The sequence below is a fragment of the Pezoporus flaviventris genome, unplaced genomic scaffold (genome assembly GCF_033815535.1).
Source record: "Pezoporus flaviventris isolate CSIRO_AGI_PZ_B2104156 unplaced genomic scaffold, CSIRO_AGI_Pfla_v1 ptg000005l, whole genome shotgun sequence".
Lineage (NCBI taxonomy): Eukaryota > Metazoa > Chordata > Aves > Psittaciformes > Psittacidae > Pezoporus > Pezoporus flaviventris.
The window spans coordinates 12,905,029-12,931,535 of record NW_026892553.1 but is presented as its reverse complement, the minus strand read 5'-3'; the positions used below and the strand labels follow the sequence as shown (position 1 = coordinate 12,931,535).

Below are 26,507 nucleotides of genomic sequence, written 5' to 3'. Positions count from 1 at the left end.
TACCATTAAAGCTGTAAAAGGGGAGGGGGAGCACTGGGCCTCTATTAAATCAAGGACAAGAAAACACCTGCAAGAAGTAGCTCTCTCTGAAAAAATTAATTAGACCGCTTTCCCTTTGAAATGATATAACTCTTACCTGTACTACACATAGAAATGCAAATGGATTATGAAGCTATATCCCCAAGTGTGCATTTCAAATATTGGTGAGCACTTCCTCATGTGAGTACTGAAATCAATGCAATTATTTGCATGATTAAATGGTCACTGACATGATTAACAGTGGCATAACTGGGCCCCAAATTAACATTAAGAAATATGTCATGATTGTGCCTCTATTAGTATGGGTAGGGCATTGCTCTGCCGGAGCCGAGTCCCACTGTGGTACTATTCATTATGTGAAAGGTGGCAGAATCTGTCTGCGGAGGCTTGAGTTTCTTGGAGCAATCTGGAATAAAAAAATGCCTTTGGATGGTCATGCTGGGGAATCGTTACTGAGACACTCATCTGCATGTTCTCCTTGAAGTCAGTGGGACCATCTACATGAGTAAGAGCCCATTGGCATGCACTCTAGTCTCGTTATAATTCAGTACTGTATCTGTCCAGCCGTCTAGTAACAGTTTATCCCATTTTCAGTCACACAGGGAGTTTTGTGTCTCAGCAGCAGCCATATCAACAGCACAATTGGATCCTCAGTGAAGATGGATCCCAAGTATTGCACACAAGAGCATTCCAAAAACTGGCTGCATTTACACCATAAAAATGAATTATTTGAGCATTTTCTATGTTACAGTAGAATATCCAAATAACCCAGCAAGCTGTCATATCTGTTTGATCAAGCAGCAAATTAAATATATCTGCCCAATGTTCATGGAGTTTTCTAATGATGAAAAGTAGTATCAGAGCCAATTTTAATCGCTGGGTGTGGTACCCAGTCAACTTGCACAGAACCAGAATAAGTGCAGAATGGAAATAAGTCACAGGATGTATACGGGGGCAGTAGGAGGTGAGATAGAGATTATATTGTATGTAACATTTGATTATTTTTCAAAAACAACACAAGATGGTGACTATTCATTGTCCACTGTTGTATTTAGGAAGAACAGCTGCCCTATTTTTCTTTTTGTTTTGAGGGGAAGAGAAAAAAAATCCTGAATTTTCTTTTTTTTTTTTTTTCTGCCAATACTTCTTGTGACATAGATTTTCCCTGACTAATTAGGGGGAAATTCAGATCCTAACGAAATGATGCCAACGCATTAAAGTGAAAGACATAGCCAGATCGTCCGCTGACGTGAATTGGAAGAGCTCCATTGGAGGCAGCACAGCTTTGTCGGTTGATACACCAACTGAGGATATGTTTGTCAATGAGAGGATACAGTTAATAAAACATGAAAACTTAATTAGGCTTTCCTACCTGCACAAAAAGGTTTCTATTTTATGAACATGAGAATTGGTTTTACTCATGCAAATACAACTGCAGTGTCAGCAGTATTGTAGATGAATAAAAGTATGTTAGCATCAGTAAGGTTTTTAAGATAGGAGGCATTAACATTAAACAATATCAAGCACCAAGCAATGTTCTGTATTGTTTTCTGTATTCATCAGAAAGAATAAAAATATCTGTAGAACTGAAAAGACCTCTTAGAAACACTGCTCCAGAGCTTTTGAATTAATTATTGGCTTTCTCATAACATGGCCCTATTCACGTAAAGTACCTTAAACTAAAAGAATTTCTTTAGCATTGACGAAATTTAGGTGAATTAAAATGTGGTGCTCTAGATTCTGGTGCTGTTACTTGTGATGAGAAGTTCCTGCTGATTTGAGTAGGCCCATGGGAAACGTAACACAAGAGTAAAAACCATGTAGGCAACTTAATCGCTGCAGATTTCAATCTAATTTTATTGCTATTGTTACGCTTTAAGTCCCCTTTTTAAATGCGCCATTCATATTATGTACTTCACACATCAGCAACAAAAGGCAGGTTTTGAATGTTGCAGAATCTAAGAATTGGTTTTATTTAAACTTAAGAGTTAGAAAACGCCTTCTGGGGGGTGAGTTGGTTGCCTGAATACCGAGTGACCTCCAGTGGCCTCCCTCCTGCATCACATCCCAGCAGGCTGAGCCCCGACCATCTGTCCAGTGCTGAAACCTCTGGCAGAAGCTGCATGATGAAGGTAGCATCTCACACTATTCCCACTTCTGTTTTATCCAGCACCACTGAAAAAGAGCCCAAGCAGGAATTCGGATTAGGGAATGAATGCATTTTGAGTGAATAAAGGGATCAATTCTTATCTTTATACATATTGCACAGTGTTGACAATTGTCACTGGTTTTCTTTTTTTTTTTCCCCCATTCAGGAAAAAAAACCTACAAGACGACAGTGATGTATTTCATGGCTCTCTAACATCATGTCTTTCAGGTATGACTCTGATGGCCATCTGACAAATGCAACCTTCCCAACCGGAGAGGTCAGCAGTTTTCACAGCGATGTTGAAAAGCTGACGCGAGTGGAACTTGATACTTCAAACAGAGAGAATGTGATCACAGCCACAAACTTCTCAGCTACCTCTACAATATATACTTTAAAACAAGGTAATTAAAGCATTTCTGTTATTTCTTCCCTAATCATTACGTTTCAAAGTCTAGACATTATAGCATTCTTAACTGCTTGCAAAAAAAAAAGACATTAGAATTAGTTCATTTGTTTCTTCTTTGCTTCAGTACAAATGGCTAGATACTACTTTAAATTCTCCTGGGGTACCAATTAGAAACAAACCACAAGTGAATTCTTTTCCTTCTAGAAGAGTCCCATGGATAAATTCCTGTTATTGGAATCTCTGATGTCTTCAAGCTTTATGTGCTACTTTCAGCTTCAGTTTCTGGGGGACTTGGACTGCCCTATAATACACTGAGCTATGTTATTCTGAGAAATACTGCCCAGAAGAATGACATGCCCCACTGACGTTTTAGCACTGAAATGCCAATGCTGTGAGTTCTTTCTGGTAGTGCTGTGTTCTGGTGATGACAGCACTTACAGGAAAGAGGACAGCGTGGCCCACCTCTGCTGGTGACTGCCTTGGGATGAGATTTTGACTCAACCCCTGTAGACAGTCCAGTACTTCCCTGCCAGTGTCATACCTCTCAAGAAGTATTTACTCTCTGCCTAATGGAATTGCCACAGTGTCCTCCAGATTGTGCAGATTCATCACCAAAGTGCTGGTTTTATATAGTTTAATCGATCTGCGATTTTTTCTCCTTGTTGATTTTTTGTTGTCAGTGGATTGTTCAGGCTTTAAGACAGCAGGTGCTGAGAAATTGCTCTCTGATTTCCTTCCACGTCTGCCATAGAAAAAGTTTGTAACTGAGCAAACCACAGAATTTTTCTTCCTCTCAGCTTTTAATCTATAAGAAACAAATAGGAAGAACTCACCTCACAAGAGACTCACTCCTCTTCACTATTGCATTGCAGAGACAGCACTGAATAAGTGGAAATAATTATATTATATTGTTCTATTGCCTGTCAGGCTTTGTCCAAGTGACCCCATCTGGTCTCTCCATCATCTCCTGACTGGCTGATTGTATGTCTGTCCTTAAATCTGAAACTCCTCAAAATTAGTATGTTACCAAATTCTGTCTCAGGAAAGTGCTAGCACAGTATGGGCAGTGCCAGAAATGAACAGATGTAGTTATTATTATACCTATCATATTTATGAATTCATATAATTTGCATATTTGCACATCTCTGTGGAACTATCACGAAGCACCCTGTGAGCAACTAGTCAGTCAGAAATACATCTGAGTCACAAAGTCTCTTTAATGTAATATCTGTTATCTTCACTTTTTGAAATACCCAACTACTTTCCACGTATTCGTGTCTCAAGAGCTGGGCTAGTTATTTCTGTGTGCACCAGCGTTAAAAAAGGGTGCTTTTCATAGTCCCAAGTTTCATGCTTGACCTCAGATACTCATTGCAGTCATTGAAGCATTACGCTGTCCTCTTCAAAGAGTTAAAAAAGCCCAACCCAGCCTATAGGTTTACATACTTTTAAGCTGAAAGCAAAATTCTTTATTCCTGCTGTAGGTAACCTTCACAGCAGAAATCATCAGGATAAATGTACCAAAAAGCTCTTTGAACATGGGAAGGCCCGGAGGTCACAGGCTGCAAAAATCACACTGTAGCTGATGTGTGTTCCGCTGTCTGTAACGTAGGGGTAAAGCCCTGTTGCACATACTTGTCTTGTAATTCTGGAGATCTGAGCTCTTCTGTGTTCCCTGTTTTTGGTGGTTGTTTTTTGACAGATAACACGCAGAATATCTACCGGGTCAGCCCAGATGGGTCTCTGAGAGTCACCTTTGCCAGTGGGATGGAAATCACGCTCAACACGGAGCCTCATATTCTAGCAGGGGTTGTCAGCCCCACTTTAGGGAAGTGCAATATCTCCCTTCCTGGAGAGCATAACTCAAATCTCATTGAGTGGAGGCAAAGGAGGGAGCAGACCAAAGGCAATATCTCCACGTTTGAAAGAAGGCTAAGGGTAAGGCTTCCTCTTGTGTAAAGTGCAGTGTTCCTTTTGAAAGCCATTGAACTAAAATCACATTGAAATGTTCTGCTCTGTAAAAACATTGATAGAAACTTCATATCAATGGTGGGCCCCAGCCATGAATTTCAAAATCAGACTCTTCCAGCAGTCACAGGGATGTTTGATCTCTGTTTGATTTTGGTTGTGAGGCTTGACCTCAAGACATAATTAGGTTTTTTTCCTCCTCTTCTTTTTCAACTAAGAACTTAATTATGGCTTTGGAAGAAGCTATGAGCCAAGCATGAGGCATCCTGGCACAGCAGCAGAGTTGGAGCCTCTCTCAGAGAGCCATTCTGCCTCTCTCAGATGTATCAACCCTCTTTCTTCTGGGGAAATAGCTGGTGCCAGCCTCTGCCTGGGACAGGGTCTTACTGGACACATCTTGGGTGTCCTGGCCATTGCATCTCCTGCAAGCCAGAATGACACAGAACCTCCCTGTGTATCCATTCAGGCTGTGTATTCAGCCCTGTACCACTCACTCTGAGACCCCTTCACTCCCTCTGGCTGATTTACACTATGGCTCCAATAAAGATTTACTTTAACATTGCATCCATGGTTTATTTTCATCTGTAAGGAGAACTCACAGATTACAATGACAGATGGTAAACATTCAGCATTTAATTAGGTAACACTAAGGCTCAAAGAGACTGCTACCTTGCAGAACAGGTTTTTATGAAATCAATTCTGGTTTTCACATGAATACACTTTAAAATGCCTGTACCGGTAGTACAACTGGGAATTCTGGCCTTAAAAATATTGCATTATGAACTGCAACCTTTCTGGATAGGTATGGTCTCAGAAGGTACATCTGTTAGCACTGAAAATACAGAGATGTATTTCTAGATAGTGTTATTGTTTTCCTGCAGAGTTTTCCTATGATGCAGTTTGTATTTTCTGTTGTTGAAGTTGACTGCAGGTTCTTTTAACTCATTTTCACTTCCTTCCATGTGATCTTTAAAATTCCCTGGCAAAAAAAAAAAGGAGGAAATTCACAAATTGGTCAGGATTAAATGGATTCTGACTGGAGTCATAAAATGTTCATTGAAATACTGCAGTGTCCAGATCTCAGCTGATTGACCTACCTCTGGATCAGCCTGTTGGTGCAGAGAACCACTCATGTACTCCTCTTTGTCCACCTTCACCTTCATCCCATGGGAGGATGGAAGGTGAAGGAGAAGTGTAAGAATAATTTTGATGTGCTGCTGTCTTACATTCTGTGTCCTTCCAAAAATACCCACTAGCATCACAGCTGTTATTTCTGTAAACTGTGTCTTTTTTTACCTACCCAAGATCAAGGGGGTTTATGGATTTTCCCTGCCTACTCAGAAGGACAAGTCATATTACAGACTTTTCCCTTCTCTTGACTCCGCTGAGCTCTAGGACTGCCTGTCTGAGGACTGTCGCAGCAAGGTGGGAAGGAACCAGACAGGATAGGACATTAAATACAAATTTGATAGTGGAAAGGAGGAGAAATATTCAACACATAGGTTACACCGTGTAACAAGAGAAAGGGACAAATGGACTATTGAGGCTGTTACTACCAGTAAGAAGGACTTTGGAGGATAGGTGAAATTTTTGGGTCCTGGAGTTCAGCTTTAGTACTGAGGTGTTTGCTTGGGATGCTGATGGAGCGGGGAGCCAGTGGAGGTGGCAGGAGCTGGAGCACTGCAGGTGGCAAGGAAGGCCAGCAGCATTTACCCAGAGTCTGCTATCTTTCGTGGATGATTAAAGGAAATATGCAGGACAGCAAGCAAAATATATCATCATACAGTGTGTTTGAAGCAATACACCAAATAATGAAAAGGATTTAAGGCTGTTGATAGATCCTTGAGTACTGCTGGGAAAAAAAAAAAATGTGGCATCATTAGAAGTCCTTATGCTGGATGAGGTTCTGGGGAGGCCTTCTGAAAACTTCTAGTTTCATTTTAAGTTGTATTTTGCAAAGAAAGTTTTTAAACACTTAATATGCCATGACTGGCACAATAGGTAGTGTGTTAGAAAGCTTGCAATGTAGGGCAGAAAGAACTATGCTGAACTTTGAAAATATATGTAAAGAAAAGCTCTGGGGATTGGACCAGTTCTCAGTGGAGATGAGCAGACTTTTGGGAGCCTTCAGTTAAAGAATTAAAACAGCACAATGGAAGAGCCTTCTGAGGGGGGAAAAAAAGCATAGAAATGAGGTTTAAAGATGTTACTTAGAGATCAGTCCTGATACAGCCATTGAAACCAATGAATTTGAGTGTTAACAGGTATAAATTAGGAGGCAGGTAACTGGGGATGAGATAAAGAATGACCCAGTTGAAGAGAAGAAAGTGTTTCCTTCTCTGCCTGGTCCTAACACTCTGAATTCTTAATTGCAATTAGCAACCATTTTGAAAGCATGTCTCTCTATTAGTGTTATTTCCAATTTTGGAAAGAGGCCACAGTTAGCACGTTGTGAATAATGCTGTAAACGTGTTTTAAGAAGTGGGATTTTTGCATGGTGCACATTCCCTGCTCTGGAAATAGAACAGAAGTGAGTAAGTTAACTGAAATGCTAGAACAGACATCTAACTTTATCTCAGTATCTAAATCAATGTGGGAAACAGGAATTAATCACAGGTTTCCTTTAAGTGAAGAACCGGCTGCCCTGGCACTTCCTGAAAGTATATAAAACAGTCTGTAGGCATGTATGCATTTTATATTAATAATAAATCTATGTACAATCAGGCATTTTAACATCAATCTTAATCTAGCAAGACTTCTTTTTTATCAATTGAACTGCTATTTTAATTGACTTCTAAAAATGAAGCAAAGGCTGCTGTTAAAACCAATGAGCATGATGCATAGTAATATACTGATTAGAATGCAGCTCTGTTCTCTCCTGTCTTTTGCATAACTTAGAGGAACTTGGCATTGGATGCAGTCCAGGTTTTATAACTGAATATCTACAAAATTAAAAATCGAATGCTTGGCCAGTCTTACTTATTTTTGCCTTTTTCTTTTTCTTTTAATAACAAAAAAGGAAGTAACTCACTGGCCTCAATTCAAAAGTCCTACACATAAAGGCTTTGACAGATACATTTATTATGGCATTTAGCAAATTATCTCCTTTCATTTACCAGTCTTACAGCAACTTCTAATGATAGGACCAAATCCTCTGCCGGTGTGTATCCATTTACGTTGACTCAAATCAAAACACAGACAAGGAAATAATACAATCATCTCTTCTGATTTACAGATTGTAGGCAGTTTAGGCTTGAGAATGAAAGCCAAGAGGAGTGCACATTTATGTTATTATTTCCACTGCGAAATTTCTACCTATAAAACTAATGGAACTAGAGTCAACTAATGTTTAAAAATATATAATAAATATATATTTTTATGCATTGCTGATAGTATTATTGAAGTCAGCTGAATTCTCTCCTTATTTTCATCAGCTGACGTTGCTTTCAGAAACCAGTTTTCCCTGGCTTGTAAGAGGACATATGATCTACACCCTCTCACAGGGGCTCCTTACTGCATTGTGCGTACATTGGAGGAGTCATCTTTAAGAAGCCACTGGGATTTGAAATCAGCCTTTCAGTGACAATGTTGAAATGAGGCCTGCTACCAGCATATTGCCGTGTCCCTTGAAAAGGGTGTTAAATTTAACTTAAACCTAATACAAGAAAGTAAACTAATGAGACATAAAATGTGGAATACAAGGTTGTAATGGCATCCACCCAAACCTTATTTTCACTCTGTGGGTTGAACTGAGCATCACATTTTGCTTGGGCTCCTTAACTATCATTAGAGCATAAATTGTAATAGTTACAGCAGTCTACAGGAGTATATAGGTATTTTATGGCTATTGTAAATGAACACTGTTAAAGTTAGACATGTGTGTATATAAAACCCCAGGAATGGTAGTTGAAGAAAGAACACCTGCTTCTTCTAGATTTTCAAATTATTTTGTATCTAAAAACAGAAAGTGAGAAGGGAAAAAAAAAGGTTGTTTCTAATCACTACCACCGTATGATCACAGCTTGAATTATTAAACAGATATTCTTAACCATTTCCTTTATGGCTGTGCCTCCAGGTCTCAGTGAGAGTTAGCACTGCACTGAGCTAACACCTGCACTGACATCGTTTCTGCCGTAAAGAAGTTATTAATTGGAATAGATTAATACAAGTGATTAGATAAAATGCAGCAGGTTAATACAATGAGCGCTTTGAGCATTGATCTGAGAAAGACAAGTCAATGAACAATGTTTTATGGTTCCCTAAATTGTATCTCTGATTTAAATGGAGTTTTAATAGTGATTGCCCAGTGACTGAATGGTGTAAGCAGCAGATGATGACAGCACTGGATAAGTATATTCTGTGTTCATGAATGTGATTCTGCTTTGAACTTGATTTCAAACAGAGAATTGGGTTGCCCCTCTGCATTTTCCTGTTGGACCATAAATGTTAACAGCTCGTAACACAGTCACTATATTCAGCTGTCGGGCACAGTGAGCTTAACAGATGTTGCAGGTCCCAAATGTGGCGAGATCTGCAATGAGGAATATGGCTGGACCAGGCCCTGCTGCCACTGGCTGTCACGATCTCTGGGAGAGGGATGGTTTTGTGAAGAAGTATGAAGATGCTGGTGAGCAGGGTCTTGGGGAGCTGCAAGCACAGTTCTTGCCTTTGCAGCATCAGTATGTGACCTGGTGTGGGCTGTCTCAGAGCAATAGCTGACCTATCTACATTAACAGAGCTTAAAAGAGAGGATGTGAGATAGGATGTCTTTGTTAATTTGTGGGCTTAACTACACATCTTTGGCTGGAATCAAGAAGTCCATCCGCAGCTGTGAAGAAAAACTTGGGAAAAGTGAGAGCAGAGGTGAGGGTTTAGTACATGGAAATAGGAAACATCCTATAATGAAAAGTATAAGACTGAATTCAAGCAGCATTTGTTTCTTGGTCCTCCTCTTTCTAGTGCGAATATTTTTGTATTTTCTTGTCTTTAATAAGGCCTAAATTTTCCATCATAATGTTAGATCACTGCCCATTTTTATTAGAGCTGACACAGAGATGTTTGGTTTGTGTGTAATTAAATGCATGTTTTTCTTACTTTGCTGTATCTTTGCATTTAGGCCCACAACAGAAACCTACTCTCCATTGATTTCGATCATGTAACAAGAACAGGAAAGATTTATGATGATCATCGAAAATTCACTCTTCGGATTATGTATGACCAGACAGGACGCCCAGTTCTATGGTCACCCATCAGCAAGTACAATGAGGTCAATATCACTTATTCGCATTCTGGATTAGTCACCTATATCCAAAGAGGAACCTGGACTGAGAAAATGGAGTATGATCCAAGTGGAAACATAATTTCCAGAACATGGGCAGATGGTAAAATATGGAGTTACACATATTTAGAAAAGGTAAGTAATTTTTAAAAGTGGATTGTTGTACCAAGGCCAAAAATATTTGGTTTTATAGAGATACAGTATTGTGAGCTGTGTTATAATGCCACCTCTCGCAAGAGTATTTAACACTTTTGAAATAGAAAATGCATACAGTTACATAACTAAATGAAAATGCCTCTGGAAATGGTTAGACCTACATGTCACCCACTCAAACCTGCCATAGTTTAGCTCTGAAAAAGTTATCAGCACCTCAGATTTGTTTAATTGGTAAGTAAAAATGACTTCTTTCTCTCAGTCTGAGTGAACAAAGGACATGGTCACTGCTGAAAAGCACATTGCTGCTCTGTATAACATAGTCAAAAATATAACAGTACTGAAAGGGAACTTTTTGCTTCCCATAAACACAGCTCATTTTCAAACCAAAATGACAAGCCAGCAAGTACAACCTTACATCTATTCAGTGCTGCACTGGAAAAAAGGCATTGATCCTATGAGGTGAAAGTTTACTTCAGTATTTATGAGAGCCATTGGAGGGGGGGGGGGGGGACTTTAATATGAAATAAGTTATTGCTCTTCTTTTATAGTGACTTCATGTCTAAATTGCCTGAGTATTGTAATTTTCATTTATGTCTACGGGTAATGATCTCAAAATGAGGGAATAAATGTTGTACAGACTGAAGAAGAACAGCATTTCCTTCATGTGTAGAAGCATCTTATTTGGTCTTTGTCTCCCAAAACCAAAAGACCAATCTGTATTTTTAAAGGTTTCAGAACTTAGTGTGAAATTGTATTCAAACGGCATACTTTTAACCCTTATTTTTAAATAGCAACATCTTGGACTATCCAATATACTGTGAGTTTGCAGAACATTTTCTCTGAACCTCTTAACCACAGGGAAAGGCTAGAAGGGTACAGGTGAGGTAAAACTGGTAGGGGGTATTCCACACAGAAAATCCAATGGCTTTGAAGTTATTTATACATAAAATAGTTCCAAATGTGTGCTTTTAAGATAAACTTTGGTGTACTTTTTTTAAATGTATTTAAGCTTGATCCTCAAAAAACTTAAACCTAACAGAGAGAAAAAAATGATTGAGACTTGAGAATGCATAAAAATCTTATTCCTTCCTTGTCTGCATGCAGTTTGATTCTTGCACGTATTAACAAGATTGGCAAACCCTAGAAGCTTCAGAAGTTTGGTTCAGATAAATTTGCCAGGAATGCTTTTGTCTCTGTGCTCTTCTGCAAATGGCAAGTGAACAGGTGTTTAATAGAGCTTTCAGATACTTGGGCAATGTGCCTTTTGGAGGAATCTTATTTTTTCTTTGGGTCTAATGGACCATAATTTTGGAAAGATGCATGCTTCTTATCTTTCCAAACCACTTTGTCTGTTCTTAGTTTATGATGAGCTTATAAATAAAGTCATAAAACTGTTATTCTGGAATTGTACACAAGTGGCCAAATCCTGATCTTGTAGAAGCAAATAGCAAAAGCTAGCAGGTTATGCTGTAACTGGTTGTTAAAAATAACTGGAAGTCAGACAAACCATGGACATGATCTCCCAGCTATTTAATGTACTTTCATCATTGTTCTTGAGCCAAGGAAAGATGGATTCACTATCAAAATTAGACAATGAAATATCATTTTGTGGCTCCATTAAAGTCAATAACTCATTGTGTTAATTACATAATGATTACTAGAGGTTGTCTGAAAACTCGTAAGATCCAGTGATTCCTTTTATCAAAAAATCAATTCTATAATTCACTTCCAATTCACAGTTATTTAATTCTTCATTTTTAGCACTTGATGAGTTAATTTGAGCAACCTGGTCAAGTGGAAGGTGTCCCTGCCCATGGCAGGGTGGTTGGAAGTAGATGAGCTTTAAGGTCCCTTCCAACCCAAACCTTTCCATGACTCTGTAATTATACATCTTCAAAAAACTCTACTCCTTCCAAAATGAGCTCCAATATTTTAGGGTTTAAAAGCCCTATGACAGTAGCACTGTAAATAATTTTTACTGATGAGATTCGGTTCTTCTTGTTTTGGTCACTTTCCTCAATTAGTTAATGGTGTTATAAAATTGCCTGCATATCCCAAGCTTGCTTCCAAGATCCTGCTGTTTGCCACCGGACAGAATAGATGAGCGGCTGTGTGCGTATGTTGGACAGAACTGACATCTAGTGGTGATGCTCAGCATTTCTGTGGATCCCCACTAGAGCTCGCAAGTAATTGCCACTGGCTGTTTGTCTTGATATACCATGTGGCATCATTCATTACGTGGTTGACCAGGCTCTGGTTGATTTTATAAAATGACAACTCTCTGGATGTTTTATGAGCTACCCTCTAAAATCCATTAAACAATTAGAATCCAATTTGTGCAAAGAGTGAAAAATCTATTGTAATATTATTAGGATGAATTGGGAATTTATTTTAGAGGTATCCTCTAATAGGCTAGCGAGGATACTAAGTCTTCAACCCTTGTACTGTCTATCCTTTTACTATCCTGGACAAAAGTGGAAAAGCCACAAAGTGCTGTAAAAATGGCACAGAGGGGCACTGAAGTTATATTAGAGATGTTTCTGGTCTTGTTATTCATACTCTGTCAACGGCAGACAGCTTAAAAACAGGCCAGGGAGCAGTACTGAGGGAGAGGCGTCACATCAGTGCTAGAAGAGAGTTCAGCCAGTGGTTTACTGCAGACTGGGGACTCTTGGCTGAAGGTGAAAACAAAATAAACCCTGTGCATGTTAGAAATGCTTGGCAGACCAGCAGTAAAGCAATGAGAAAGCTCGTTGTAAAGATCTGTCGTCACCAGTTGGCAGAAGGTGACTTGCAAGTGGCATATGTTGGTGCTCTCTGGCTTGTATACAGGTGACAGATGCCTTTCACCAAGGACAGGAAGAAATACGTCTTGGAAGGGCAGGAGGCTGGGGCTGCAGAGAGGATGGCCAAGGCTTAGCCTATCTTTGGCCCTTTCAATAAACACTTGGACTATCTGTCAGAGCAAAGTGGCTTGTGTTACTTAACACATTGCAGGGCTGAGCTATTGGTGTTTTTTTCCCAGGGAAGATTTTTGAGCTTAAAGGACAAAAAAGCCTTTTTTTTTTTTTCCAATTTCTTTCCCCAGTGCTGTATGAAAAAGCACTCATGCTGTTCCTCATAGGACTTTGTTTTAGGGGATGTCTCAATCATGCAGAAGCCTGATAAATTTCCTTATGTGCCTGGTAGGTTTGGGCTGTGAGCTAAGAACCATGCAGTGTCAGCACTCTGTCTCAGCTCAGGTACTGTGGCAAGGATGTTTCAACAGTGACTGTTCACCGGTGGGGTTGTACTCTGTGACACTGTGACTTTACGTATTCATCTGCCAAACAAACCAGCCAGATTTCATTGACCAGCCACAATTGGCCAGCCACAATTAACCAGCACAGGGCAAAATATCAAGTACCTCTGTAGAAATTACATTTTTTGTAAATATTAAATAACAGAGATAGAAGTACTCACACCAAACAACCTGCAGACTGTTTTTTTTCATCTGCAAACATGGGACCCCGGGGGAATGTGCATTTAATAGAAGACATATGGAAAAAGGGGGTAGGTCTGTGCTAGAGGTATGCAGAGTGCCAATAAAAGCTAAACACCTTGTACACACCACTGAAAGTTTCCCCTTTGCACCTACACTAGAAACATCTGCTAGTGCTGATGCTCTGCCGGTGTGTGAGGAAAAGGTTCTCTCTGGTTTTGCTTCCTGGGAGGATGACCTAAATATTTCAAAGCAACACAGCAAGTCAGCATGAGGCTGAAATGCTACTGAGAGCCACATCGGCCTTCCAGTTTGGAGGTCCTTACCTCTAAACTTATTATTATTCTCCTCCTGTTTTGTACCACCTTGCTGGCCAGGTCTCCTGCAGCTGAAAGCTTCATTTGGCGTTGTACAGGCAGTAAGACCAAACTACAGGAGTGGATGGTTTTTTCAGCATTTCCTTAACCATCAGGCACTCCCTAGATGAATAATATTTGCTTACACTACCATTCCTGTTTGATTGCAGTCTGTGATGCTGCTGTTGCACAGCCAGCGCCGCTACATCTTTGAGTACGACCAGTCGAGCTACCTGCTGTCGGTCACCATGCCGAGCATGGTGCGCCACACCTTGCAAACCATGCTGTCCGTCGGGTACTACCGCAACATCTATACCCCTCCGGACAGTAGCGCGGCGTTCATCCAGGACATCGCCAGAGACGGACGGCTTCTGCAGACACTGTACCCTGGGACAGGGCGCAGGGTCCTTTACAAGTACACCAAGCAGTCCCGGCTTTCTGAGATTCTCTATGATACCACTCAAGTCACGTTCACCTATGAGGAATCTTCTGGGGTTATTAAAACAATACATTTAATGCATGATGGGTTCATCTGTACCATCAGATACAGGCAAACAGGTTTGTGTAACTTTTACTATTTTACTAAAGTTTTTGGCCCTAATCCTGCACTTTCCTGGCATGAAATTCCATTATTTTTATGTCTACAAGTTCTTATATTTTATGTTTCAATAGAAAAATGTGTGTGTGTCTATGTCTGTGTCCATACGCATATATAGCTCTCCATTTGAAATATAGTTTTCTTTTTATTGCTTGGTATGGAATAGCTCATATAATGTTTGATTGTTTTTATTCCACTGTGTGGATATTCACTAAATACTAAATCAAGTTGTTTTATTGTTTGCATTTTCAAGTTTCCTTGCTTATACCATAATATAACATAAATTCAAAAGGACTGTTTATACAAGGAAGGAAATCAGCATGTAATATAAATTTAGTTTAGAATTATCTTGTAAGTAAACAGAAATCATAATTATTAATAAGAGAGCATTCATTTAAACAAATGTTAATAAAATATAAATATTTTGCAGAGCAAACATTAATAAGGGTTTGTGAGAGAATAACTTAACATATTCTTAGTTAACAGTATTTTCTGAGATAGTCAAGTAGCAATAAGGCTTAAGGGTATATTTGAGCTCATTGCCTGTCTGCTTGATCTGTAGGTTAAGTATACTGTGGATATAATTCACGATTCTTCTTGCTTTTCCTCTTCCCTTTTTGTTTTGGACAGGTCCGCTTATTGGCCGCCAGATCTTCAGGTTTAGTGAAGAAGGACTTGTAAACGCCAGATTTGACTACAGCTATAACAACTTCCGTGTCACGAGCATGCAGGCCATGATAAATGAGACACCTCTTCCCATAGATCTGTACCGTTACGTCGATGTTTCTGGCAGGACTGAACAGTTTGGAAAATTCAGTGTCATTAATTACGATTTAAACCAAGTTATAACCACCACTGTGATGAAACATACCAAAATTTTTAGTGCTAATGGCCAGGTGATTGAAGTACAGTATGAAATTCTCAAGTCTATTGCTTACTGGATGACCATCCAGTATGATAATATGGGTCGTATGGTGATCTGTGATATACGCGTAGGTGTGGATGCCAATATAACAAGATACTTTTATGAATATGATGCTGATGGTCAGCTTCAGACGGTGTCTGTGAATGATAAAACCCAGTGGCGCTACAGCTATGATCTTAATGGCAACATCAACTTGCTGAGCCATGGGAACAGCGCACGCCTCACTCCTCTGAGATACGATCTGAGAGATCGCATTACCAGACTTGGAGAAATTCAATATAAAATGGATGAAGATGGTTTTCTCAGGCAAAGAGGCAATGAGATCTTTGAGTACAACTCTAACGGTCTGCTGAACAAAGCATATAACAAAGTGGCTGGCTGGACTGTGCAATACTGTTACGATGGTCTTGGAAGAAGGGTTGCAAGCAAGTCAAGCCTCGGGCAACACTTACAGTTCTTCTATGCTGATCTCTCCAACCCAATAAGAGTTACTCACTTGTACAATCATACCAGCTCAGAAATAACATCCCTGTATTATGATCTTCAAGGTCATCTCATTGCAATGGAATTGAGCAGTGGTGAAGAATATTATGTTGCTTGTGATAACACTGGAACACCTCTAGCTGTATTTAGCAGTCGGGGCCAAGTCATAAAAGAAATACTGTACACCCCATATGGAGAGATCTACCAGGACACTAATCCAGATTTCCAGGTTATCATTGGTTTTCATGGAGGGCTCTATGATTCTCTTACTAAATTAGTTCATCTGGGCCAGCGGGACTATGACGTCATTGCTGGCCGATGGACAACACCAAACCATCACATATGGAAACACCTGAATGCTGTCCCACAGCCATTTAATCTCTACTCATTTGAAAATAATTACCCAGTCGGCAGAATCCAAGATGTTGCTAAGTACACAACAGGTAAAAGTAACATGTTTCTCATGAAAATACAGCTATCTGTCAAATTCTGCCATGGATTTAAGACTCCAGAAATCTTTTGCATACCTCTGAAGTTACTGTTTGGCTCTAATCTTACGTATGTTAAATTAATGTCTTTAATAGGTGACATTTTACTGAGCTTGATCTGTTTTCTATAGCCTTTATGGTAGCCAAGAAAATAATTTATAGTTGCTTCTGCTGCTTTTCTAAGTGCTAAAATTAGGGGAAGAATGGAGGCAGCTTAATTTGAATTTTTTCCACTATAAATAGATAGAAGGTACACTATTGATCCAAGTATAGCTATGCTTTGTAATCAAATAATTTGTTTGCTACAATAAATGCTGTAACCAATACTGAAAACATAAATTGATGTGAAAATGATTTCTGCATAGCTGCAATTTCTGCAGACTGCCCTCGCTTTTTCTAGGAGTTATATACCTTATTGCCAGCATCCTTTTCTTGTTTTGTAGACATTGGAAGTTGGCTAGAGCTGTTTGGTTTCCAGTTGCACAATGTACTACCTGGATTCCCAAAACCAGAGATAGAAGCTTTGGAGACAACATACGAACTTCTAGAGCTTCAAACAAAAACCCAAGAGTGGGATCCTGGGAAGGTCAGCAAAAACTCTGTTCAGCTGCTTCTAATAGTAAGATAAGGATTTTTATTAGAATACGTTGGAGACCAAGGAAACAATGTGACTTTATCTTTCAGCATAATAGGCAAGGCAAATAGTCTAACAATGCTAGAAACGTTCATGTTAATCCTGTACATGTGTGAGAGTGGAGTGAGAGTTTTAAGGAGATGCTTTTAGCAACACAGGGGAGCAACTTTGCAGCTCTTTACAGAGAAACTATGCAAATTTGAGAAACAAAAGGGTAAATGTGTTAAAGCATTTGTGTGAAAATGGAAAAAAATACAAAAAAAATTGTGGGATTCAATATTAAAACAACAGATTTTCATCTTTGTTAGCAAAAATGCAACAAGATGCAAAATCACTGAGCGTAAAAACAAGTCTGTACCTCTACATAGTTATTGAAAAGAGAAAGGAAAGAGAAGGGAAAAGAGAAATTTTGCTATGGATTTGTAGGGGGGTCTGTAAAACTCAACCTCGCTTCAGGGCTTATTTTCAGTTAAGAAGAGCCATGCAGCAACTGTCAGGGTCTATCAATCAATGAAACTGCAACAGAACCAACTACCGATATTCTGAGCAGACATTCATGTTCTTCATGTGACCATATGAACATCTGTTAACAAAGAAATATGATTTTGCATAGATGAGAGAGAAAAAGACTCCTTTCATCTAATGTAGTCAGGAAAAGGAGGTATGAAGTGTTGTGAGTTTATGTTCACAGCATTTAGCACACCTCTTTTCCATGCACAAATGAGTACAAAAAGTGCAGAGGGCTGGAGGGTTGGAGCTAGTTCTGGACATAGGAACACGTTCATGCAAAATTATCACTGAGATATTAAAGAAGCTGTTACAAAGGCACAGAAAAAGTGTATTGATGGGTATAGTGTTGAAAAAACAAATAGCTGGTTGAAGGGGGTTTTTTTAGCCTCAATCTACAAATCTGATGTACTTGCCTGGTTCTTATTGTTCTAGTGTCTTGAGACCTTCACAACCTACTTTCCTTAAAGAATGGGCTATGAAAACTTACTGCTATTTTACAGAAGACATAATTAGATGCACAGAGACTAAGCATATATTCATGTGAAAGAGCACAGCTTTGAGTTCAGGTTTCCCCATGCCTAAGAGTTGAAAGCCAGCCCTTAGAGTAACAATTCAAAGATGGGTGGAAAAAAAAAAAAGAAGAAATACAAAATTACCATTTTTAATAAATATGTTTTCTATTTGTTTCCTAGAAATAAAAGAGTCCAAGAGGCTGAAAGCAATGCCTTAGGTGATTAGAAAGCCTGTGCATATACCCAGGCTCTGTAGATATGCACAGTGTTTTCCAGACAAATTGAAGGTCCATTCTAAGCAATCAAGAGATTAGTAGGGTCTATGAGACACTATAATGAACTGCAAGATGCCTCACCTGCAAACTTCACTGGTATTTTCTTTTCCAGACTATCCTTGGCATTCAGTGTGAGCTACAAAAGCAACTCCGAAACTTCATATCCTTGGATCAACTTCCCATGACACCCAGATATAGTGATGGCAAGTGCTATGAGGGAGTGAAGCAACGGAGATTTGCAGCTGTTCCTTCAGTATTTGGAAAAGGCATCAAATTTGCTATAAAGGACGGTTTAGTGACAGCTGACATCATAGGTGTGGCTAACGAGGACAGCCGGCGCATTGCTGCCATCCTCAACAACGCTCACTACCTGGAGAACCTGCATTTCACCATAGAGGGCCGAGACACGCATTACTTCATCAAGCTGGGGTCTTTGGAAGAAGATTTGGCTCTCATTGGCAACACCGGAGGACGACGCATCTTGGAGAATGGCGTCAACGTCACGGTGTCACAGATGACTTCTGTCATCAATGGGAGGACTAGACGCTTTGCTGACATCCAGCTCCAGCACGGCGCACTCTGCTTTAACGTTAGGTATGGAACAACAGTTGAAGAAGAAAAGAACCATGTGTTAGAGGTAGCCAGGCAGAGAGCCGTGGCTCAGGCCTGGACTAAGGAGCAGAGACGGCTGCAGGAAGGGGAAGAAGGTATTAGGGCATGGACAGATGGAGAGAAACAGCAGCTTTTAAGCACTGGGAGGGTACAAGGCTACGATGGATATTTTGTTTTATCTGTGGAGCAGTATCTTGAACTTTCTGACAGTGCCAATAATATTCACTTTATGAGACAGAGTGAAATAGGCAGAAGGTAACAAAGAAAATTTCTGCCTTTGCGTCACCAAAGACTGCCTGTTTTTAAACGTAAAATGGTTTATTGTATTGGTTTTTCTAGATCAGAACTCTGTATATATAAATATAGAGGAAAAAACATATCCAACTGCCTTTAAATGTGACAGAAGATGGTATTTTAATATTGTTCATTTAACTCTTTGAGAGATGACAGTGACAATTTTTAGTTCTTGTGTGGCAGTATTCAAAACCTTCAGAAGCAGAGTCCTGACGGCCGAGCAGCGCGACCTGCGCGAGTCCCCGCAGGGTAGGGCAGAGCACAGCATGCTCTGCCACCTGCTAAAGAAACACAGCTTTTTTGTTGTCGTTGATTTAATAATTCACCAGTTATCTAAAGGGTTACAGAGCCTCATTCTGCAACCCTCACTCACTGGGTAGTTTGTATCCCAGTGAGATCTCCCAGAAGTTCAAGGGATTGCATACAGAAACCAGACTGTGTATGGGAACTTTGTAGTTGCTCACCGACCCCACATATGTCATTCCTCGCAGCTATGATCTAAGGGGTTTTCTATTCTGAGAAACCCAACTTGTATTGGATACAGTACGCAAAAGGCTGTTCCATATGGCCTTCAGCTTTGCCACCTCTCAGTGATGAATGCCACCTTGTGTCTCCTTTTGCATGTGGGGGCCTCTCGCCCAAGGTTTCCCTTGGTTATGCTGGAGTCTGGCAGCACATGTGGAGCTGCTGATCTTCCTGAAAGAGAGGTGCAGGGTGGCAGCGTCCTGATGGGCTTCAGAGGGGTGTGAGGGGTGGCCAAAGAAGAGCTTTGAGAGCACTGCAGTCCATTGGAGTCTCTCCACTGATATCAGAGTGCTCCAGAGTGGGCTTCAACTCAGCGCTTTCAGGACAACCCTCTTTGTCCAGCTGGGAGGGCCCACACAGTGCAGTAAGGACAAGCCATGCAGGATCAGTCCTGTCTGTAGTCATTGGGCCAGGACTCATCTTTTCACAGATCGTTTGGAAATTGCAGTGTTGTTGGGTTTAGGCATCTTGTTCTTTTCATCTCAAATTAATAGTCCTGTTGTATTACTCATTTTTTCAAGTCTGAAGAAGATTGGTGGGTTGGGAGTTGGTGAACCTAAGTGTGGATAGTGAATATGTTGATAAACGTAGAGTCATTTTGGGCATGACTCTTCACTTTTCAGCTCAATATCTAGAGCACATAGAAAAGCATTATATTGCATGGAGAGAAATTTTTATTTCCCAAGGTATCATGCGCTGCTGGCACAGTTATTTCATAGCAGAGTAGGTGATCCTTCCTTCAGCTTGTCATTTCTGAAAGACCTGATTATTGGGGAGGTGGGGAGGGCACACAGGGCGGGAGGGACGGGCAAGCAGATTTCCTTTACTGACTTTCAGATGGAGCTAGAAGTCTTGTAATAGAGCCTGTGTATCCGTAACAGTGATGTTATTGCACATTTCTTTCAAACAGACATAGTAAATATGTTGAAACAATTTTTACTCATATTTACTGAAGCCAACAAAGTGCTTTCTTTGTCTTTCTTCCCTTCTTTCCAGTTTTCTTTTTTTTTCTCCCCTTGTTTTTGGGCAAGTGGAGCAGACTGCACCAAAGTTAGAGATGAGCCTGAACGGGCACCTGAGACCTGACCCCCCTGCAGGGGTTTGAACTCCGGTCTCACCCCATTAGCATCTCTTTCCAGACTCCTTCCGCTCCCCAGCCAGGGGGAACTTTGGACCAAAATCTGCACATCCACATTTTGATCAGGCTCATCATTAACTAATGGACAGAATTGGGAGCTGGCAACATCTGGGTTTGACAGCTCTGATTTCTGTAATTTTTCATACAATCACAGAGAATTTGAATACCTCCACACCAGCCTAAAAACAGACCTTCAAATCCTTGAGCCTCTAATATGCTTTTAATCAACGGAAGAATAATTTATGAATTGTATATAGAGAGTGCATTCATAAACGTGATGATGTATTTTATCACTGATCCAAGATGTCAATATTAGAGTCTATTTTACTTATATTTTAAGCAATTATACTTTTTTGCAATTCACTAATGAGGATCATTTTCAAACTGCTTTAAATACCCCTTATGAACAAATATTGGAAGCTATTAGAATTACCTTGAACTGTGCATTTCTAGTATGTAATACATATTTAGTTAGTTGTGCCTTTAGTTTCTTAAAGTTATATTTGTATTATATGCAGAAAATGCACTTTGTATTACTACAGCTGTGTGTTTTAATACTGCCTTGATTACTGTTGTTCTCATATTATGCCAAAAGGTCGAAGAGTGAAATGTGTTACAAGTTTGTCAATGAACGTACATCTGGCATTTTCCCAGTTCCTGGGTACAGTCTAAGGTACATTTTTGAACAATATTTCTTGTAAGAATATGGTTGTATAAAGAATCACAAGACATTACATGGCCCAGTTATAGAAGAAAAAAATAAATACCTTCATCATAACAGTTTCAGACATTTAGGAAACGAAATATAAATGTTGTGTTGAGATGACAGTGCTAAAGAAATGAGTGATTACTGAAAAAGCACTGGAGACTGAAGTAGCTGCACATGGGCCAACCAGCAGTGATGTGTGAAAACTAAGCAAACAAATAGCTTTGGGCCACCTTGTTCACGAACAACCTCAGATGGAGGCAGGGATATTTCAGTATCCTTGGTGTTTTTTTTCTTTTCCCCTACTGGTCAGACTGATTTGTCAGTGTTTTTTGGGTTTTTTTGGTTGGGTTTTTTTTTTCAGTTTTCCCTTTTTTTATTATTTTTTATTTTGCACTATAGCCTAGAGACCCAAATGACAAAAAGAGAAATAGCGGCATGGAAATTTTTACTCTTATTTAGATCAGATAATTTGATGCTAGTGTTCTGCCCAGCAAACAAGGTTCTAAAAATAAAATAAAAATAATAAAATGAAATAAAATAAAATAAAATAAGCCACTATTGCACACTATCCTTTAGCAAAGTATCTACCATGCAAAATACATGCTATATTTTTTATGACAGCCAAACAAATAGTGTGTACAAGTAATGTTTCCTTTGCTTTCATATTTATTTAGCAAATCTAGAACATTTGAAAGGTATAAATATATATATATAGATATCTATGTAGAACATAGCCAAATAAATATATATGAACTGGTCAATGTGCAACTCGGTATACACATCCTAGCTGTTTGGTTTGAGCTCTTTTTAACGTCCTCTTAGCTGTACAGGAGTCAGATAGACGTGGCCTCCCTTTTCAGCCACAATCACTCCTGCAGCTCTGGGGTCCCAGCCCTGTACCCCTGCCCACCGAGCCCCACTCTGCCTTTGAAGGTGAGCAACAGCGATGGGTGCTGCTGGAAGCCAAGGTACACTTCCAAAAGGGAAGGTGGTTTAGGCAGAGGAGTTCCTACTGTAGCCCTAGCAAAAAGAGATGGGCAAATCCCTGGCAGGGTGATAGCTTGCTTGGGGACATTTGATCTAGCACAGTGCCACTCAGATGAGGCTGCTGCTGACAGCCATGAGGGTTTTCCCTGTTAAATGCTGACTGTTATTTAAACCTCTCCTCAATACAAAACATACCAGGTCGAAAGCACCCTAACTGCCAGAGGAATCACTTCTTGGCAGGAACTGGGAATGGTGGTGTCGGACTCGCTGTGGATTTCTCTGGGCATTTGTCACCTGCCATTATTTGTCTAAGGAAACATGTTTGACGATTTCCAGTCTTTCCTTAGATCTTGTGATGGACTTTAGCCTTTTAATAAATGTTATTATATCAAATCGTGTCCTTGACAGTATTTTACTTGTATGAACCATGATAAAACATTAAAATCTTCATACTCTTCAGGCAGAAGTGTCAATAAACGAGAAAGAGAAGCATAGCATACAATATATGTCAAAGTAATGTTCCTTTTTAGCTTTCTCATCAAGGTAAAAACGTTTACAATGTATGCCACGATCTTCAGTTTCTATCTAACACCAGTTAGAGGTTCTGATCTCACAGAAATTGTGTTATAATGGCCTCAGCCTCGTTGCTAGGAAACAATAGATCCCAATTTTTTTATTCCTGCTCTAACTCCTGTGCTGAATAGTGACTGGATACTGTACAGGTCTATGTTATATGGCTGCAGTTAAATGGTCTGATGCATTTTGCTCTGGGTTTCAGGCCAGAAGCATGCATTTTCTACAAGAACATCCCAGCAACACGCTGTAAATACTAAAAGTTAATATATTATGTGTCGATATTTGAAAAAGAAAGTACTTTGACTATTTCATTTTTAAAAAATAAAGGTGCAAACTGATGGCATGTGACCTTGTCTTTGTTTATACCATGTACTTGGGACATTCCGGTCATGTCAGTAAAAAAGTTGTTTCCATGCAGCTAAATAAGGGCTTCAGATAACATTGGTTGATTCAAAAGCTGGGAGGGCAGGGGGTTGCTAGCAAGATTTAATTTTACTTCTGATTCACCAAAGTTCATGGATATAACTGCAGTTTTCACAGTTTCTGTGCACAGGTTGTTACATTTCATCAGAATGAAGGTGAGAGAGAGAAAAAGAATCTGCTAAATGCCTTTGCACTTGCAGGAACTGAGTGGGTGAAGTCAATGGTGGTGGAAGGGATTGAGGAGCAAAGTTTAAGTAATTACATGTTCTGTAGAGCTGCCTCAAATAGATGGTGATGAATGACTGTGTATTAGAAAGGGAAAAAGAAAAAGCCCAGCACATGCAGGAGAGAGGAGACAGTGAACAAGAGGGGCAGGAGGAGTGTTTAAGGCTGAAGAAAAGGTTACATGGTGAAAACCAAGTTGGAGCAGCTGGGCTTTGTAATAATAGAGTGTGAGGGTTGATGCTGGAAGACCTGTGTTGGATGGATAAGAAGGAAGTGAGGCCAAAGCGGTGTTCTCATAGAAAAGGGAAGAAAAACCAGTCTGGGAAAAGGTATTGATTCAATGCTGCTGGCAGTCTGTCATGCCTGGAGCTGGGGAGTAAGGGAGGGCTTAGCAAAGGGGAAAAGAGAGCTATGACAGGATTAGTCACTGCAGAGGAGCAGCGCTGCCCTTGCTGGGGAGAAGGCAGAGCAGGGAGGGCCCAGGCAAGGACACAAAGTCCCTGCAGGGAGCTGCAAAATCCTCTATCAGAGCCAGGGCTGCAGCACTCAGGAGAAGGGGCAGTGGGAGCCCGGGGTAGGACAGGGCAGAGCAGCGAAGCACTGAGGGCCTGCATCCTGCTGTGGCTGCAGGGGTGGAGGGAAGCAGGAAGCAGGTGATACAGGCGTTGCCTGGGAAGTGATCCCCACAGAATGAGGCTGCTGCTGTCTAAAAAGATCTGTAGCTCTTAACACCGAAGTCAAGCTATGCCATTTCCGTATTACTCTTTCATAACTAAGCATCAGCTCGTTGTCCCACGGGTAGCGTGAGCCTTTCTTTCTCTTTCCACCTTGTTTGCGGTGGAATTTACCTTGTTTAAGGTGAAATCTGCAGCAATTCCAGACCCTTGGGTACCCAAAAGAAACAACGCAAACAAGACTGTCTTAATAATTTACATCATAAACTGAAACAAGTTTCTTAGCTTTAAACAAAAATGGCATTTTCCAGCCTGGTTTATGTATCTTTTAGAAGAACAATGCACTTCTGGAGTCACCCACAGGCAAAGCAGTTATCTTCAGCTCACTGCACTTCAGAGCAGATGAGTAAGGAAACAGCCCTTGGGCAAAGTGCTTCCCACTGCATTTATCCCCACCACAGTGAAATCACCTGCCAGGGACCATTTCCAAGCACATTCTTTTTTGCTTCCAGAAGAGGCCAGGTAAACCAGAAGTCTAGACCCAGCACCTCCTTGGACGCAAAAGGGCTCTCCCAGGAAGCCCAGGGGCGCACACATACTCTGTCAGCACCCAACATGTCAGTTGTCTTTAGGGAAGGATTGTTTGCAGGAGCGCAAAGCTGGAGAGGAGCAAACAGGGACCAGTCACTGCAGATCTGCCACAGTATGAAGATGAGACCCTTGTTTCAACCAACCAGCACATGTAGCATGGGGGCACAGAGCAACACATGCACCTAGAGTGTATGACCAGTCAGGGGGGACATGGAACATTTCACCATAAATGATATTTGGCCTTCATTCAGCAGAAACTGAGCAATGAGCTGAAATTGTCTCAAATTTTCAAGAGTATTGCCTTCCAGTCCCTGTTACAATGGGGCTGGGTTTTTTTTACTGCATTTGTTCCCATTGCTTGTTTACATGGAACTTGCTGTGCTTCACAGAAAATGTTTTGTTGCTTGCACTGTCTCTTTCTTACACACACACACACACACACACAGAGCCACTTACAGGGAAAGAAAGAAAAGGTAAACCTTTCAGCCTTAGCAAACACTGCTTGGAGCAGCCTAACCAGCCTAAGCTTGCTGAACCCCGCACTTGCAGCCCATTACGCTCTGTCACTCTTCATGTCCATCTTGCTTTTAGCGAGGTGAAAACAAGACAGGATCCAGGATACCAACAATTAGTTTTTTTAACACACTGGTGAAGGAGGCATCCCCATGGAAGTATCTTATATGGGGATAAAAATACTATTGGAGAGAGGCAGGTGCTGCCTCAGGAACCACCACCAGCCCCATCAACCCCAGTGCCTCCCACTGTGCCGCCAAGCCATGCCTACCACCCTTTAACCACAGTGCAGACACAGCACTGTTTCCTGAAACAAGAGGGCTGTAGGACATCCAGTCTGTTCAAAAGGGTTTTCTAGTGTCTGGCAGTTCAAACAGGATGGTACCATAATGCTTGTTAAACCCGAGAGTAAGAGGCACGTACTCCAAATTCCCTGGTAGCCACTTACTAAGCCTGCACAGCTGACGAGTCCTGTAGATCCAAACCTCTCCTCCAGCAGCAGCTGGAAAGACACAGGGATAAGTAAGGAAAAGTAGAGAAACTGTCACGAAAAAATAATTTATTTTGTTAAATTGTATGCAGGGGTGGTTTGTTTCAACTACACAGAACATCTGAAAGCAGAAACAATGCTCTCCACATCACTAGCTGGTCTCAGCTACTCAGTGCTTAAGCTTTTGATTGCTTGTGCAGACTACAAACTTTGTACATCTGTGCAGTGGTAGCCAGTTCTGATGCATTACAGAGCAGAGCACCTGACGTGATGGGAGATCAGTTAGCAGGGCTCCTCATGGGGCCACCTGTGGAATACCTGTAGGAACTGACAGACACACAGCCCACCCAAGGCTTTAATGTAAGCAATTTTGCTAAGGCTAAAGAAAGAAGAGGGCTTGATTTGCTCAGCTCTGCATAAATGACCAGAACAAAGCAAAGCAGAGTCCAAAGTGAAGTAACGTAAAATTAGTAACTAACTATTAATCAGGAA

The 26,507-nt window shown here is 40.5% G+C and overlaps 1 protein-coding gene across 8 annotated transcripts in view; it reads left to right on the top strand.

Moving 5' to 3' along the window:
- TENM1 (teneurin transmembrane protein 1) overlaps nucleotides 1-21,856 on the top strand; it is a 579,532-nt gene extending 557,676 nt beyond the window's left edge. For all 8 annotated transcript variants that reach the window (XM_061446104.1, XM_061446106.1, XM_061446107.1 and 5 more), the window contains 7 exons: nucleotides 2,417-2,589; nucleotides 4,297-4,532; nucleotides 9,679-9,975; nucleotides 14,004-14,391; nucleotides 15,062-16,282; nucleotides 16,771-16,913; nucleotides 18,371-21,856. In XM_061446104.1, the coding sequence (XP_061302088.1) occupies nucleotides 2,417-2,589; nucleotides 4,297-4,532; nucleotides 9,679-9,975; nucleotides 14,004-14,391; nucleotides 15,062-16,282; nucleotides 16,771-16,913; nucleotides 18,371-19,129 (3,217 nt within the window). In that variant the 3' untranslated portion in view covers nucleotides 19,130-21,856. The remainder of the gene's footprint in view (nucleotides 1-2,416; nucleotides 2,590-4,296; nucleotides 4,533-9,678; nucleotides 9,976-14,003; nucleotides 14,392-15,061; nucleotides 16,283-16,770; nucleotides 16,914-18,370) is intronic.
- Nucleotides 21,857-26,507: the final 4,651 nt, after the last annotated feature.